The 18,815-nt window shown below is 31.9% G+C and overlaps 2 protein-coding genes across 3 annotated transcripts in view; one reads left to right on the plus strand and one right to left on the minus strand.

Moving 5' to 3' along the window:
- The window catches only part of rho-7 (rhomboid family intramembrane serine protease rho-7), a 15,501-nt gene extending 10,731 nt beyond the window's left edge, over positions 1-4,770 (plus strand). The window contains exons 9-10 of one of the 2 annotated variants that reach the window (XM_014427683.3): positions 908-1,046; positions 4,561-4,770. In XM_014427683.3, the coding sequence (XP_014283169.1) occupies positions 908-1,004 (97 nt within the window). In that variant the 3' untranslated portion in view covers positions 1,005-1,046; positions 4,561-4,770. Of the gene's footprint in view, positions 1-907; positions 1,104-4,560 lie in introns of those variants that run through there. The other variant, XM_014427682.3, reaches the window with a different exon arrangement.
- fng (Fringe glycosyltransferase) overlaps positions 1,873-18,815 on the minus strand; it is an 81,059-nt gene continuing 64,116 nt past the window's right edge. Inside the window, exons 5-10 of the mRNA XM_014427684.3 lie at positions 16,235-16,391; positions 6,658-6,743; positions 4,437-4,507; positions 3,430-3,524; positions 3,222-3,307; positions 1,873-2,146 (exon numbers count right to left, since the gene is read on the minus strand). Of these exons, the coding sequence (XP_014283170.1) occupies positions 2,092-2,146; positions 3,222-3,307; positions 3,430-3,524; positions 4,437-4,507; positions 6,658-6,743; positions 16,235-16,391 (550 nt within the window). The 3' untranslated portion in view covers positions 1,873-2,091. The remainder of the gene's footprint in view (positions 2,147-3,221; positions 3,308-3,429; positions 3,525-4,436; positions 4,508-6,657; positions 6,744-16,234; positions 16,392-18,815) is intronic.

Consider the following 18,815-nt stretch of genomic DNA (forward strand, 5'->3'; position numbering starts at 1 on the left):
TATTAAATTTTATTCTTATTAATTTTTATTCATAATGTTTTGACCTTTGGGTTCCATAATTTTACATATCACTGGTTTTATATTTGTTAATCTATAACTTGACTTCTATTTTTATCATTGGTATTTCATATCAACTGTTGTGTCGTAACGGTCTTTCTTGACAGTTATGTTTCTAGCGAATCCTTTGTCTGTCCGTCGCCCTCTCTAGTGAGGCTTTCTAAAAATCAATCAGTTTTAGGCCTACTTTCCACGACGTCAGTCTCATTTCTCGTTCTCATATTTCTTACATTATTCTTTTCCCACTCGTATATAAGTTAATGCTCACACTGTAATTCAGATATAAGTTATATATAATAATAATAATAATAAAAATAACAGATATAAGTTATAAGATATATTTCATTTTCTGTCATATTGTTCAATTTGTAGATTCAATATTTGTTTTTTCAGTTTTTTAGACACTACTTGCATATCTTATATTATACATATCTTCTTACCCTACATGATATTATATTTCATCTTTCACTGTTTTCAATCTACTACCATCTAATTCCATGATTATCAATCAATTTTTTTACTATTCAATTATCAGTTATAAATTTTTTATTATTTATGATTCAATTTAATATTTTGTATAATTCCAAATTTGTTTGTATACTATTCCTTTTCAGTTTTATGTTTCTCTAAATGTTGTTGTTATCTCTTTTGTTCTATAGCCCTGATGAAGACGTGAAACTAAGGTCGAAACTTCCGCATTAAATAAATAAATATTGTTTTGTTTATTTATGTTGTTCTTTGCTGACCGCACCCCCTGACAAACTTCTCCAATGATTATAAATTTAATTTTTTTATAAAATTAATAAGAAAATCTATCCTTCTTCAGTAATATTTTATATTTTTGTTCCAGATTTTGGTCTGCCTATGGCTCTACTTATATATGGAATAAAAGAGGGCCTATCGTGGAGGCCTGGTACAAATTTCGAAAAGCAACCTTCAGTGATTAATTAGCTTTAAGAGATACTGACGATTAAAAGTAAATATATTTTGTAAGTAATCAGTTTCAAATTTGATAACTTAATAAATTGTTATAAATTTTCTTTTTACCTGATTTCTCCCTATCTTAAAGCTTATAAAATTATATTACAAAATGATTTATAAAATTATATTACAAAATGGTGTACACCTCATGTATTATATGGTATGCTTAATTGTAAGATTCGCATTCAAGATCCATCAATCATTAACATAATTGAATCGATTTATTCAGAAAAAACACTTGGATCATTTAAGATAATGAAACATGTTTTTTCTGACATAACTGATTCAATTATGTCAGTAATCATTCAAAATAACTGATTCAATTATGTCAGTTATCATCTGAAATAACTTATTCAATTATGTCAGTTATCATCTGAAATAACTTATTCAATTATGTCAGTTATCATCTGAAATAATTGATCCAATTATATCAGTAATCATTTAAATCAAATAACTGATTCAATTATATCAGTAATCATCTGAATCAAATAACTGATTCAATTATGTCAGCAATCATCTTAATCAAATTATTGAACTTTTCCAGACTGAAAACTGCTCTTATTCAAGATTGAGGTAAACATAAAAAAATCAATGCTATTACTTATCATCACTTATTGATTTCATACTTTTATTTTAAATTTGTTTGTAATTTAACAATATTCACATCAGTCATATAACAAATAGTTTTAATTTTTAAAATTAAAAATTATATTAAAAGCTTTGATTTAATACTAACTCTTACTACATTTATAAAAATATCCATATCACAGTCATCTTTTATATACACTAATAATCACCTAAATACGTCTATACATACATATGAATAGACACACATACATTTATAAATTTAATTCACAGCATGATTTGTAAATTAATTCATAAACATTTAACATTCTATATACATCACATTAATACATTCCTCTTTAAACTATAAAACTTATTGCATTAGTATTTCAATCATGGTGAAATTTTAATTAATGGAAATGTGTAATCATTATTTTATGATTTATCCATGTAATTATTGCACAAATCTTGAATGTTTATTAGTTAATGTCATCTTGGGCATGACTTAAAATGTGGGAAGAGGTAACAGTGAAGTGATAAAAACCTGTTAACAAAAAAATAATTAAAGGAACAGTATCAATAACTTGCCATTAATCTACTAATAATAAATATCATTAACTTGAATATTCTTTACATTGATAAGGTCAATTGGTTATTAAGTAGGTGAAGCAATGTATGATATTAGGAGATAAAAAGTTGAGAATTCTCGAATGAACTTTGCAGGTAAAGAATTTCAGAAAACTGTAGTAAGAAAATTAATTTACTAAACAAAGGAGTTCTATGAGAGGCTACAGGCAACAGAAAGGTAGGTTGGGATATTGTATTAAAAAATAAATAGTGAATGATATTATGTTCTGTGATAAGATCACGGATGTGTTTCGATTCCAAGGATTGTGAAAAGCAACTTTTACTCTATTGCCGTGAAGAGACATTGAGAGCACCTGGGAAGCCCTAAGGACTATAAATCTTTTAACAAAGCAATTCTCAAGTATCATCTTGAGCTCAGCAGATAGCCCTTTGGGAAAACAATAGAGGATACTAGAAGGTGTTGGGTATTGGGAGTTCTGGAATCACTGAAGCCTTTAGAAATATAAGCAAATATTAAATATTATTATAAGAAAAATAATCAAGTCAAGAGCAGTTCTAACTGACAAATACATAATTGCACCAAGAGATAACTACTCGTCAATCTGCATTAACAGTATTGTTTTAAAAAATAAATAATATTGATCAAATAAAGTTTCAGTGTATTTTTTTTTTAATCATTTATCAATTATTAATCCTTCCGATGTTTATAATTTCCTCCAAGTCAAGTACTCTACCCATTCGCTTACCACCTTATTACAAGACCTCTTATAATCCTTTTTAGATATCATCCTCATTCTAATACTCCTTCCTTGCCCACTCCACCACTTTCTGGAATTACCTCCCTCTTAAATTATGGCATGCTTCTTCCTTATGCACCTTTAAAACCCTTCTAACCCCATTCCTCTTCATGATCCAATTAGATGCTGTTTGGTTATGACTTAGGTTATAAAGCTCTGGACTTATACTCAGTCCCAGAATAAAGGTTTTACTATTATATATATACACATCAAAAGATTTATTTGAAGTATTACCTAGTCGGATCTATTCTGGTGTCAAAGCCATCTATCCTCACTACATTCATTTCATCCTTGCTATACTTTGAGTAGCTAAATGTGATCTAAAAAATAATGATATATACAGATGTATTACATAAAGTTTTAAATGTTTGAATTTATATATAAAACAAAATCAATATTTAGTACTATTATAATTTGAAACGAATAATAGTAATGCACTAACTTGTTCTTGAAAGGTCTCTTGATGTATAAATTTCATTGGTTCTAGATGGGAATGAAACTGGTCAACCACTGTCAATGGCTTTTTTAGCAAATATTCTGAAGAAAAAAAAGATAGTTAATACACACATATATATATATATATATAAAGAAATACACTGAATTGTATGCCTTAAAAAATCTTTATATGAAATAATTATTTAAGTGTTTTATATTTAGAGATAGAAGACCCTTTTTACAGGTCTATCAGGACCGGGTTAATGTGTTTAGGGGTATGTCATGCTTAACTTGGTCATATATTGATAAATAATGGTTGAACTGATTTTTAAGTTTAATGGCATTAAGGAAGCAATCAAAGATAAGAAGCCAGAATTGGCCAATCAAAGAAATCATGTTCCACCATTAATTTTCGTGGTGGAACATGATTTCTGCTCCACATTTGTGGAGCCTAACACATCTTCATTATCACGTGGAGTTATCTGAACCTTGGTTGGGAAGTGATGCCACATCTGCCATACAGCCTTAACTTTACCCCGTCAGATTATAATTTATTTCAAAGTTAACAAAACTTTTTAAATGGTTAAAATTTCAGAAATAACAATGACCTCATGTCACATTTGGTTGATTTTTTATCTGATATGAACCAGAAGTTCTGTGTGCATGGGATCATGAAGGTACCAGCAAGATGCTAAATGGTCATTGAAAGGATAGAAGTTCATTTTTTGTATAGAAAAACAGAGTTATATTTCACACTAAGAAACCGAAATTTCTTTCTTATGAACCCTATTGTTGGTATTTTGTAAGAAATTTTTCTTGGTGTACCGCAGTAGTATTTTTATTTCTGATGAGTTTGATTAATTTTGTAAATATTATTTCTAAAGTTATAAAAAATATATATTTTAGTTTATTTATATTTATAATAATGGTGTTCTCATGGCATATAATTATAAGTACACTTATAGACCTACAATGTAAACAAATTCTATGTTAATTGAAGAATGACATACATACCAATTATATATCCCATTGTAACATCATCTGGTAGTCTGATTTTTTCTCCAATACCCATGAATCTTCCACCACTGTAACAATTATTATGACATCATTATGCTAATTTGCTATGTTTTATTTTCAGAAATATTTATCTAGTTAACCGAGAGTTGATGTTATGGGTCATTATCTGAAGTTGTACAGATTTCACTTCCTGAAATCTTATTAATAAAAAGTAATACTTTCAAGCAACAAAAATTCATACCTGCTTACTGGCATAGTACATTCACTAGTACACCCCACAGGAGTTCCTTTAATCATACTTTAAAAAATGATGAACACAATGTTAAAATAAGGAAAACCGTCTGGAGGTATAGTTATTATTTTATTCCTTTTTACTGACTACAATAAATAATGAGATGCATTTTTTAATGGAATCCTCACGTAATAACTGACTAAATCAGTTGGTGAATTAAAACAATCAATTGCAGATCAAAAAGTAATTTAAAAATTAAAGTGGCCTACCTAGGAGAAATGGTGAGGAAGTGAAAATCGATGTTTTAATTTTTTATTTACTACTTAAAAATATATTTTGGAATATATATATTAAAAATATATAAATATCACCAACATTATCCTTAGAGTGGCTGAGTATATACTATGGGGAAAAAAGAGCAAAGTAAATGCTGGAATGTGCTGCTTATTTGTTATTTTAATTTTTTTGTAATATTTTGAGAAAGTGGAATACTACCTGAATTTAGAGATATACAAATCCTGAAATCAGGAAAATATGGTTGGAGTGCAAGAAAAGTTTAAAATAAATAATCTCCAATATCAATTCAATACACATCTAGATACATTCCCAACCCTTTTGCTTAATTTAGAGGAGCTACAGAGCTGTGCAAAATCATTTGGAAAGAAGGAAGTTAGCCTCCAACTTTTGTAGTTCTTCTTTTCTTATAACAGCAGTTACCAAACTTTTTTCACTGTGACATGGTTTGGTCTAAAAAAAATAGTGGCAACCCTTGTCTGAATAAAACAATTTTGTGGCATCCTTGTCGGAATAAAAATGAATGCCACTCCCAGACTTAAAACCGAACATAGATCTCTAAGAGTTGTAATAGAGTTGGCGATAATTCGTAAGTGGTAAAAACTACTCCTTACTTCATTTGAAGTAAAGATTCTTGTCCTGAATCTACTATTTTTTAAATAAATTGTGAAAACATTCAGAATTTTTTTGTTTATTACCTTTAAGTACAATGTTTGACAAGACTATAGCTGCGGTATAGTATAATAAGATAGATATATTGATACAAGACGTACTCAATTACTATAGTAATTACCAACAGTAAGATGCCCAAAGTGATGATCAATCACTAAGACATCACCATGTCTAACAAGCTCGTTCAGATTTTGCTTTTTTTAATTCTTGGAGAGTTGTAGTGTTTGTCGATATATTGATACAAAGCCTACTGGATTATTATTTTAATAACAGCTGACTCATTTCCATATGTCACAGCTTTTAATCTATGTGAAATAAAAAGTACACCGGTGTTGAGAAGTGAAGAGAGTTAAATCATATACATTTCATTTTCAGTAGTGTTAATTCAATAATGCTTCAGTAGTCACCTCTAAGGCTGCCATTCCTTTTCAAGACAACCAGAAATTCGTTGTACGATCAACTTGTTATACATCCTTTTTTTATTTGAGAAGCACAAGTTGAGTACGTGTAGATTAAGGACGAAAAACCATGGTTTCTTTTAATACAATAAAAGTAGTCAATTCCATAAGTAGATTATGAAATGCAAGAATTTCAGTTAAGGTCATAGAGTACCTCAAATCTATCTAAAGATCGATTTAGTAGTAACAACAGAATAATGACGTTTAAGAAAGCGTTTCACTTCCTGTTGAAGAAGAAATTAAATACCAGGACGATATAAATGGAAATTCAAAAGAGATATGAAGAGACTATTAACCCAACCCATGAGCTCTACGAAATATATCAGCCTTGTTTAGACGTGGCTATAATAGCTCTCCGCGGGGAACCGTTGCTGACCTGGGGTCTCGGACTAAGACCTCGTAGTCGGCATAAACCCCACTTAAGCTAAACACTATGGTCACACAAGCTCTTTCAAAAGAGCTCTTTGGAAGAGAAGTTTGAGGATTGGTCTAAGATAGTATATAAATCTAAAAAAATAACTCAATCAAATAGTACTGTGAGATGTATAAGTTTAACTCTTACCTCGCAATAGGCATCATTTTCAACGCTAATGCACGGCTTAAGCAGAATCCGGCACCTCCAGTAGCAAACCAAAAAGAAATATTTTGCTGAAAGTAAAAAACAAAAAAAAATAAAATTAATAAAAACAGAAATTAAGTACTTCAAAGAGTATTTCAGTATTTCCAATTGCTTGGAAAAGAACATAAAATACAAACATTATTTAATTAACATATTTTGAATTAATTATTTATTTGGTATTAGGTACAATGTACTAATTTTAATAATACTATCAGTCTCCTATTTCAATGGTTCCCAATCTGGGTGCCATAAGCGTATGCCAGGGGTGCCACAAGCGAAAACCACTTTCTAAAAATAACACACAAAAAAAATGTTCCCTTTTAAAATATAAAAGAGATTCATAGCAACAATAATATTGACACGAGAGGACTAGTACCCCTTGGTAGTACGGTTCTACCACGGGGGAAGGAAATCGCGGACGTAGAAAAAAGGGCGGAGTGGTAAGTAATGTTGCTGCTTTTTACATATTATCCGCCTTTGATAGCGTCTAGTGGTCGTAAATGCTCTAGTAGCTTTAGCACTTCGTTCCCATGTAATTAGCTATCTCTAGGATAGATTTGAGTTAGTTCCAATTAGGCAGAAGCTTCCATGATGAGAGGATGCCCTCCCTCAAGTTTCAGTTTATGGTCCAGCCCTATATAAACTATTACTGGATGAGTTCCGGGTGAGCTCGACCCGCTTTAAGGCCCAACCACACTTGGAGGAATCACTGGACCAGACCATCGTCAAAAACCCAGCTGGATCGCCCTAGATTGGCTAGACCTGTAGGAAGGTACGGGCATACTGCTCCTATTGTGGGTCGGCTTTTAAGTCGAAGGTCTAGTGCCTGAAGTGGCATCTAATAGCAGCGTCGGGATAAGAGGTACAAAAGTATGCTGTAGCGAGGTGGTTACTTCCTTTGATAAGTTAAATCCCTAACTTGGACTATTTATTTTATTATGGAGGTTATTTTGTATCCATATTATTGAAAAATGGAACCGGCATTTGGCGACAACCACGAAAAGATTAACCTTAAGAAAATACTTCTCTACCGTTCAGACACATTTGGAATTAGAATTAGATGAAAGTCTTAATGATTCTTATTTCGTAACAAAGTATAGAGGCTCTCGAAAGAACAGAGATCCCCTGTGTCCCAAACGCGGAATACCAGAGACGGCTAAGTACGCCACCAAGAGCTATACCACCTTCGGGGCACTGAGGTCCTAATTACTGAGGGCAACCGACACTACGTTCTCGTGGAGAACGAACACCCTCAATGCGTGACTGAACATTACCTCCAGTATTACAAAGAATTTTAATACGGGTGGAAAACTGCAGTAGAACCAGCACATTTGAACCTCGGAAGTAGAAGACCCCCCCTGAAAGGTCGCTGGGCACAGCGGAAGACAAAGGTAGACCTAGAAAATGAATTTCTACCCAAAAAAGAAGTTTAAGTATTTATAGGCAACTCCTGGTAGCATGCTCATGTCGCCAATAACCATATTGCCGGGAGGTAAGGCAGGGATGAAATAAAAATAAAATAATGGCTACGAAATAGATGAAAATACAATAACTACTGTAACATGTTCGAACATAAGGATAAAAGTTCAACCAAATGATGTGACTGATTTTACAGCTATTTCAAAACATTTCAACTGAAATTTCTTGAAAATTTTCAAACATAAGAGTAAACAAAATCCTTTACCTTTAACCAAATTAAATTATTTTCAGTTTTGGCATCATAAATTAAGGTTAAGGACTGATTCCTTACAATTTTTATTGATAGTACCGGATTAAGTCAGAGAGAATCTTTTTGGACTGCAAAATTGTTTTGTTAAATAGTCGTAAAATTTTTAGAGGGAAATTATCAATTATTCTTAAGTTAAAATAATAATGCTTTCAGAAGCAAATTATTTTTTTGCCAATTTGCAGATTTTTTTCAAAACACAATTGTTTTAAAATGTCTGTGAACCTTATCATGTTTGAGAATATTTTTTTCAATCCAGACCTTAGTGTCAAAGCATCACATATAAATAATATCAGTACAAATAAATATTAAAGATTCGGTGAAAACTTCAAACATATACAAAGTTAAAAAGATCAATCTCATAAACCATGATTGGAAAATCGAAACTTTTTTTTGTCCAAAATATAATTTAATCGGTTGAAGGAACATGGTATTTGGTTTCTATCTTATAAATCAATAGAAGCCTAGGTAATTAACAGTAGGAGTAGCAGCCACCATCAGAAGTGGAAAAAAGAAAGTTCGGCCTGCCCTATGAGGATGGCAGGTATTCATTAAAGCCATAACCAGTTGAAGGAAAAGAATATTAACCTTTACCGGCTAATTATATGGTAGTTCCCGTCGCTCTTAACTGAAAAAAAAAACTAGATTGAGTAGATGTAACCGAACTGGGGGTGGGGAGAGGGAGGTTGCGGCTACAAATAAGCTAAAATTTTCACCTCTTAATTACTTACAAAAATAAAAACTATCCTAAATAGGTAACTTCCATATCAGGGAAGCATTGTATTCGTGTAGAAATATCCTTTATTTATAAATCCCAGAAAAAAAAAAAAAAACAGTTATTTCACCCCAATTTTTCATTACTTTAATGAAGACTGAATATATAGTTACTGGACAAAACTGAAGACTTTGCCATAGTTACGGAGGATAAAAAAAAGGGGATGGTCAAAACTTATCTTCTAAACTACCTACTAAAAGTAGAACATCATTTAAAGTAGAGTAAATGTGCTAAAATATGATTCCTAATAGAGCTCTTTATGTTCAATAGTTTGTCGAGATACTGTTTTTCAAAAAACAACATATTTTCCAAATATCGAAAAGTTAATATTTTGTGGATTTATTTTGGCAAATGTTATGGAAACTACTACTCCTACGAACGATGTACAGAAGTATGTTAGCTCTGAATTAAGAAGTAGCAGTTTTCAAATTATTGATTTTTCGTTATTTGTTATAAATGTTGCTTTTTGAGAAACTATCTCGAGAACTATTAAACGTAAAGAGCTATATTACAACTCATAATAAGGTGTTGGACGGTTTTTACTCTTGTGGATAGTTGTAAGGATATAGAGCTCAGAATGAACTTAGGGTTTTTCTCGAAAAAATAAGTTCAGGAGACGTGCAACTTAAATACTTCAGCCTATACTTTTTAATGATATTTACTTTATTCCTTATATAGTATAGGTAAAAATTAAATCTCTTTTTGGAAGAAGGTAGTTGACCGTATGAAGTAGACTGGAGGAAGATGGTACTATTTGTTGTTAACCAACGTTTCGCCCCAGTTTGCAGGGCTGTCTGATTGTAGTACAAAGGACGACTGACTCAGTCTTTCCTGCAATAAACCTTTTTTCGACAGAAAATAAAGCGCAACTTGAAACAACTGAAATATAACTTTTTTGTAACTTCTGGAACATTTGTCATTTTTTATTCCCTCTATCATTTGCTGGGTCATAAATTTTGACTCTTAACTGTATATACTTTCTATTAAAGTAATAAAAAAAATTGGTGAAATAATTTATTTTTTCTCCTTGGTTCTTGGACTATTAAGATATTAACTTAGTTCAGCGCTTATCTGCGTGTTGCCAAATCTTTCGGGTATTAAAGCTGCTATCGTTAATCCAACTTTTTTAAATTTTCAGAATTTGTGCTGGTTCATACCTTGATGTTCTCGTATAGATTTTATAAAATTCCCATATATTCCTGGACACACCTTTATTTCCGGAATGACTCTTCCGCTTTCGTCCGACTTAAAAGGAAAACTAGGAATAAATGTAAAAATGGTTTAGCATCTATCTTCGCTTATGCATGGGCAGAAATATTTTTCTTGACACGAATTAATTTCAAACTAGGCTCATCTCTTAGATTTTTTTTCAAATGTTAAATAAAATCCATCTAGAAATAATATTTTTTTTTACCTTTATACTGATTATCATGTTACTAATTTTCCAAAACTTAAATATCTGCTAAAATGCATTCCCGATACATCAAATGAGACCAAAACTACTTCCTTATTTCTCTCCATGTAATTTTACCCCCATCCTATGTGACTTAGAAGAAAAAAATAACAACAGCCGTAGTAAAATTTACTCTAAATTACTACTTAATTTTTGGAACCTGGTCAGTATATAGGAATATAGAGATGGCGCAGAAACTATACAGACTTATGTCTTCTTATTTTATGTGCATTGATACTATACTTTTATCTAACTGTACGGCAAGATTGGCTTGACGATTTGGAAGTGGCAAAACAAAGCAAAAAAAATATTTTATTTCATTTTGCATTCCAAACATTTATTGACTGGAATATTCACAAATGGTATTCTCCTACAGACTGGCATTAAGTTACCCTACTTGTCACAAAGTAATCATATACAATCTATGTAATATTTCCAATTCAAAAGAAGTTCTGGCATTATCAAAACAAAGTAGCTGCGTCGAAAAGGACAAAAAATCTAAACCTACTTTAGTTGAATTATCATCCGCTATATAAACTGCTTACAGACCACAGTATTCAAGCGGAAATGGATTCTAACCGTTCCACTTGTCGTCAAACAGGTTCCCATTTGCATACTTGAGACCAAAACAGATCTATGTTTTATCCATGTTTCTAATTGGTTAGAGCACGCAATTTGTTTTTTCTATTGAAACATTAATATAAGATAGATATCTTCAATGATTTTTTTTACAACAATAAATTCGACGGTAAGTCGGAATCCTACAAAAATCACATAGATTTTTTGGATAAAATCATACCTTTACTACAATGTAAAGCAATTGGCCTCTTAGTGGTTTTCAAAATTATATTTCCAACTCTTAAAAAACAATATTATATTATAAATAACGAAATTTTCTAAAATACAAAACAAAACCATCTAAATCGAACTTGTAATTTTGAATTTGTAAATATTAACCTGAAAGCTATTGAAATCCTCGATGTATTCAGTAAAATCAAGTAAAGATGAAAATAAAACATTATTTGCCATAACTCAATTTTTCTTTTAAATGGTGTTTAAATCCCCCCTCTCCAAAAAAAAGTTGAAATTGAACTATTATAAGTGAGGATATCGCTTAGAAAAATGTGTACTCTTTGTTAAAAGTATATGGGGAGGTTCCTTTAAAATTCACTTTTGAAAGAACGACATTGGATACAGGCCATTAATTAAAAAAAAAAAAGCTTAGAGTTTTTTTTTTTAATACATGTTGGTGGTAAAATATCTTATGTGTTTTGGTTTGTTCTAATATTTATTTGGTTACGCTTTGGGATGTCGTGGGGACTTGGTGTTGTTTCTTTCACTCTGGGTGTGTAACATGGTTTCAAATGACTTCATTTGAATGTATAATTGAGAATTAAAAACGAAAACCCCCGACTAGGAAAAATAAATTTTAAACTTATAGATTTTAAACATCATATATTGGAGAGTACTACTAACTACTAATGAGCTTAAAATTTAATAAAAATGTAATTAAAATTTATGTAACCAAAATATAAAAATAATAAAGCTTATGTTAATATTTAATTTTAACTTAGTTTAATAATTGATATCTAACTTTCTATTGTGTTCATTTAATCTACATATATGGGCTAAAATCTAGCAATAGCGTAGGGGATAAAATATTTGACGAGTGTGCTAGTAAAACAAAAAAGGTAAAAGGGATAGTTACGCTTTCAAGAGATATAAGAATCCAAAGAAATATAATCAATAAGGTCTCTAATTCATCAGATGAAATGTTATTTCCTCTAGTCTTATAAACTATTAATAATGGCTGAACAGTCAAGAGATAAGATCAAACAATCAATAGTTATTCTTGCCACTAGATATCTCGTCCAGGGTTATAGCTAACTACCATTCTGTAAAGAAGTGGATGATCCTTTTATAGTGAAGGGTCCGTAGTAATTTTATACATTAAATTTTAACGGAGGGCGGTAAAAGTATCGAAGAGAGAACACCCAAGTCGCCGAGATATCTGCTACGAACAGGGGGATACGATTATCCTAGAGCATAATATAGAAAGCAGCGCGAGAAGGAACGGGTTTTCCAGGTCGGAATTAGCTGAAGAGAGAGATTAATATAAAGGGAGTAGCAGGAGGAGGAAACCGGTCCATCCATCGCTCCCATTAGTGATGGCTACGTGCCTATCGCTTCGCTCTTTATCTATATTACTCTCCAGTCTTCTTTTTGTACAATTATTATTCCTGATTGTATTTCATAATTTCCACTAAGATCGGAACATGAGATGGCCAAGAACTATTACCCACATCTCCTGAGATTACAGTAGAATGACTCCTTGATAGGAAATTCATGGGTTTGTTACTCCCGCGAAAGGCACATATATATCATGAGGCTTGCCTACAGAAACTAATTAGTTACATTGGGGCAATACGCAATTTTACCAATAATCTTAATAGGGGATCCTATTTTTATTCAGTAAAAAGTTTTAGAGATTGGACTCTTGAAAAATCATTAATTAAAAAACCACATATCCTAACTTAATTCTTGGAGGAAAGGATAAGCTGCCAAGAAAAGTGAAGCAAAAAAGGTTGGCCTTATGGTGAACTCCGACTTATGTTTCAGTTTAGATTACAACGGCAGAGATTCTAATTGACCTCAACTTAAACCTGAGCTCCGATGGTAGGACGAATCCTTCATTTTTTGGCATCACTTTTATATTGAAAGAGAGCAGGGGTATGGTACTCCACTTGGAGGAAGGAACTTAATAGAGGGCGTAGAGTGTAGATTTCGTAGAAAAAGTGAAGCCAAAAAGGCGGGCTTTATGATGGTCTCCAGCCGGTCAATCAGCTCCCTTCTGTTTTAGTTTTGATTCCAATAGTGGACATTCTTATTAACCACAACGTAAACTTTAGCCCCAAGGGCGTGACCAACCCCCTCCACCTCTCTTGTTTCACTTTCCCATTGAAAGAAAATAGAGTAAGCCACTCCCCTGTTCATAACTTAACCAAGGACCTTTAAGGGTTCTAATAGCGTTGGCGATAGTTCGTTATTGGTTAAACCCAACCCTTATTTTACTCGTTAAGATTCTTGTGCTGAAATTAACGTTTCTGAATAAATTGTGAAAACACCAATAATTTCCTTTTCTTATCTCTTCAGGTACAACATTTTACCAGACTATAGATGTGATGTAGTACGAGTATAACAAAAAACGAATATGCTAGATATTAGCAACATGTAACAACGGTTTTAATATCACTCTTAATAGTACTAAGCATCTATAAGTAAATATGTGTCCTCTAAGTCCTTAAATCTTATTTGTCTGATGAATGCAACAATGTGTGCTCTTGTCAAAGTAATACTTTACTAATTTCAGAACTTATGTTATAGTGTTATTTAGTTTTTGTCGATATATCGATACAAAGCGTGTTGGATTATTATTATAATAATGATTCATTTGCAAGTGTAACAAATGTTAATCAACTGTTATTAACGTAACTAAGTTGTGGTGTGTGAAATAAAAAGTACAATTGTGGTCAATAGTGAAGAGAGTTACATTAAAGTTACTTTGTATCTACTCAATTACAATAAATAAATTAGTTCAACAGAGCAGTCATGACTGTGATTATCGCTTAGTACTTAAGTACTACAATTCCAGAACGTTGTATTATACACATTAATCTAGTATAAGACTAATTTGGGTATTTACATCTAAACAATAGAACGCGTAGGTATCTCTTAAATTATGCTAAGTAAGGGAAATGTTCCGACTTAAAAAGGTGAGGAGCCGTCATGGGAAGATGGCCACAGTTTTGATCATATATCTGCATTACTAATCTCGCCGCTTAAGCCAGTCGGATTGGAAGTCCCTCCATTCACTACACACACATCTATTTGATTTTAAAGAATTGAGAACTTTTCCAAACAGCAAGAGTGACAAGACCCAAAGCGATTTCATCAAATGGATGGTCCTGCGACTGCACGATCAATCAAACACGATCTGATTGGTTTTGACAGATGCAGGACTATGCTAATACGACCATAGCGTACGTTTGTTCCGCCCGTTCAGCCAATAGATCATGCCTGACACTGGATCAGATATCGGCTTCAATTCTCATTTCTAATGAATACATTAATCTCTAGGCTGGTTCCAATGTTGCACCAACAAAGGAAATACTTCAACATGTGTAGCGAATTTTGATATCTTCTCAACTAAGAGATTTTTAGAAGTAGAAAGGACAATAAAGAACCTCCATCTGAATTTTAAAAAAAGTGAAAAGGCAAGTCATGAAATCACGAATCGCGAAAAGATTTTTTTTTTAGCATGTTAAAGTTATATAACATTTATCATGGTTGAGTCTGCTAAATGGAGAATGACGTCACGCAACGGACCAGCTAAGCTCCACACTATTTCGCCTGCTGTCATTTTGATAGGTTGCTAATAGTTTGCTAATAGGTTGCTAGTTGCTAATAGTTCGTGTAGTTTTTATTTTGGACAATTTTAAAACTCTAAATAATAATCAAGGAATTTAATGAACAAAAATAATGAAATTATGGAAGGTTTTAAAAATGTCATTAGTGAAAATCAAATATAATTCCAATTCCATCAATATGTTCCATTCATTATGTCAGAATAAAATTGGAAGAAACAATGACGACAAGATTACATCTTCCCTAAACCGGCCAAAAAATCTGATTAGAAAAAAAAATCTTCAGGGGAACAATTTTAAAATTTTCCCAACTCAGAAGGGAGGGGAGGTTAGAAGGATTAGGAAACCGTGATATTGAATCATTCAAATTTTCCCGTATCCATAAATTCCCTTATAAATAAAAATATATTTTTCGATAGAGAACAACTGATAATATAAAGTAAAAATTATTATCATTGTTGTGATAAAAGTTTAAGGAATAGTGTCTGTGATAATATGATTTTGATTTTCTTTTAAGTGAATATTCACTAATTAGAAATTGATGTTTTTGACCGGGGCAGAATAGCCTGCATGGAGTTTAGAGTTTTTTAAATTATATAATTTCAAAGTTGTATTAAGTAGATTGTCCCTGAAGATGGCCCGATAGGCCGAAACGTCGGACTTATAAGTGAAATAAAGGTTTTGAGACTATATTGGATAGAATTTAAATTATTTATTTTTAAAAAAAATAAATTTACCAGTCTCAAGAAAATATTAAGATTATAAATAAAAATTATTATATTATCAATCCCGTTTTATTAAAAAAAGAACCATTGGACATGTTGTCTTTTCTATATGTTTCTCCGCAACTTCAATGCAAGAAAACAGAATTCCCAACTGTTTACTTCGATAGGAAAAATCGAAAAGAATTGGACATCTAATCGATTGCCAGATCACCAGAGAATGATTATCCGCTATCAGCCTTGTCAGGAATACCATGTTACGTAACAATTAACCAAGATTCAACAAACTATAATTATTTTAAAGGCACAACATAAAATATTTATTCTGACGTGGGTTGTTAAGAATTTTACCTATCTTATACTATCTGTTACCTACCTTTTATAATAAAATTAAATAATAATCGGCAAGAACTCGCTTACCTTATTGTGTGGCTTTGGTTCACGGTTCAGAATTTCCAAAGGTGTTCGTATACTCGGTTTACCAAGATACCATTCTTCTTGTGGACTGTAGTCTGAGAGGACTTCCAGCAGCCGTTTGACATTGACGTAGTTGTCATCATCAAAGTGACAAAACCATCTAGAACAAAAATTAATATCCATTACTCCCAAGTATAATATTCAATTTACACTATTAGTTATTAACAAATTTGAAACGTGGTATAAGTAGGAGTAGGCTAGGATTTTTTTATTTTATTTTGACCAGACCTATGAAAAAAATGGACTTAATTGGGCAAACCATACAACATTATTAATTTGTCTTTGTGTACTTGTGTAGATTACGAGGGAACCGCGAGCACTGTCAGTGGCGGATATGAGAAAAACTGCACCATAACTTTTCGTTATCTGTATCTTTTCTATATTTACTTGTGCATGTAATTTTAATTTCTTTTTTATCAATAAAATTATAAAAATATGGAAAATGTCTGATACCGGAAGAAAACGCAGTCAAGTATTTCCAAATTTAGGGTCCGATCTTGCATGCTGAATCTTAAAGTAAAAAGAAAAAAAAATATTGTGAACTTCAATGTAGAAATATCGGCAACTGCTCTTGTATTTTAGCCAGGTGGATGCTTGGCCCAGAAAAACTCATTAAGCTTGAAGCTTAATATACTATTTTTTATTTCCATTATATTGTAGTTTTTGTTGAAAATTTCATGTAAACAGAAATTGTATGGTTAAGCAATTTAATGTTGATTGTGACGCTTATGATGTTGATTATATATTAAAAGAGAGTGACCAATAGATAGGCATCTATTCTATATATCTATATATGGTAGATACCGTTTTCCAATTTTAGCAACTTTTTCAATGTTGCTCGATTTAACTAATTTTTTTAAACTTAAGTAAATGTTTTAAAGGTGAGATAATCAGGGTTTAGCGGGGAAGGTTGTTTCCTTTTATTATTTTTGGTGTTCGGATCTTCTGTTGTGACTCGCCGTACATTGATCAATATACTCGCAATGAATGTCCGTTTACCAATTTTAGGCAGTTTATCAATGTTGTTCTATAAACAGGATGCTGACAATTTTTTAATATTAAGACAAATTTCCTAAAGGGATACTAAAGTATATAAGAGGAACTAAGAGTGAACCAAATGACGGACGATTGTTCGAAACGTCTCCAATAAATAAAAGAATGGAAAGTAGTGAGAGAATTCCTCGAAAAAAATAAAAATTAAACTCTTACACACATGTCAATATTGAAAATTATTAAAATAACTCTTTTTTTGTAAATCAATATGTAATGTCTCCTGTACTCTTTGTGTTTCAGAAAGATTTTTTTTAGTGAATAACTAAATCATTTGTAGAGTGAATAATTCATACCATTGTTGGTTTGATTCCGGAAAAGAGTGGTTTTGCCCATTTGTAGTTTATACTGCCAATTACACAAATCATTACAAAAGTGTTTTAATGGAGATAGTTGACTGATATTGAAATCGCTCCACTGATAACTAGGATATGGGATCGGGTGTTTGACGTAAAAAGTAAAAAATGAGAAAAACTAGCAACCATCGAAGGTGTGGCAACTTTTGTATTCGTTTTTTTGAAATAGGGGTTTATATTATTTAAGCTGTCAACTCGGCCGGATCCAGTTCTACATAATACCCGGAGCGTGAAGGAGCTCCACTGAGGAAGCTATTAGAGCGGGGCTGATATTAAATAAATGAGAGCCGAGAAGGGAACTGGTTTCGAACCCAAGCTCCTTAATTAGCTCCCCACTTAGCTCGCCCCAATCCTTCGAGCAATAATCTATTTAATCTTTTCGTATAATCTTCCTCAGGCGATGAGTAGTCCGCAACGCCGATATTTCAAGTAGAAAGCTCACCTGTGTTTCGACACAACGTCCGATCCAAAGTTCAACAATCTCTTGAGAGCAATTAAATCTCCTCCCTCGTAGAAATGGGATAGGGACTTGAGATAGTCATGTTTTTATTCATAAGGTAAATTATAAAGAGCTCAACTCTACAGGGTGTTTCAAAGTTATCTTTTCTAACTGAAAATGTGAATTAAGGATCTCAAAACAAGAAACAAGAATCACTATGAAGGTATGTCCGCTAGCGCTTTGTTTCGGAGACGTTCATGTCTAACGAGTTTCATTTTAATGAATTATTTAGGTTGTAGTAAATAATTTAATCTGTGTTCTGGCTAGTTCATTAATGAAATGTAAACATTAACGTTCATATTAACTGTTTTTTCGAAGATATCACCTTGAGCATTAAAACAGTCTCAATATATTTGTTCAGTGGCTCATCAGCACTACATGAGTGTCATTGTTTTGCAAATTTCAATTATCCTCTTTTGTAACGAATTAAGGTCATTGACTGGGCCATAGAACTTTTGTTTAATATCAGACCAAAAGAAAACTCTAGAAAAGCATATATTAAAGATAAATAGATTTTATTACTGAACAATGTTATATTTAAATAATATATCATTTTTCATAATTAACAGTAATAAAAATGTATAAATATGAACTATGGGTACCCTTATTTCGGGAAAAA

Source organism: Halyomorpha halys, unplaced genomic scaffold, assembly GCF_000696795.3.
Source record: "Halyomorpha halys isolate HHAL.00 unplaced genomic scaffold, Hhal_1.1 Scaffold664.1, whole genome shotgun sequence".
NCBI classification, from domain to species: Eukaryota; Metazoa; Arthropoda; class Insecta; order Hemiptera; family Pentatomidae; genus Halyomorpha; species Halyomorpha halys.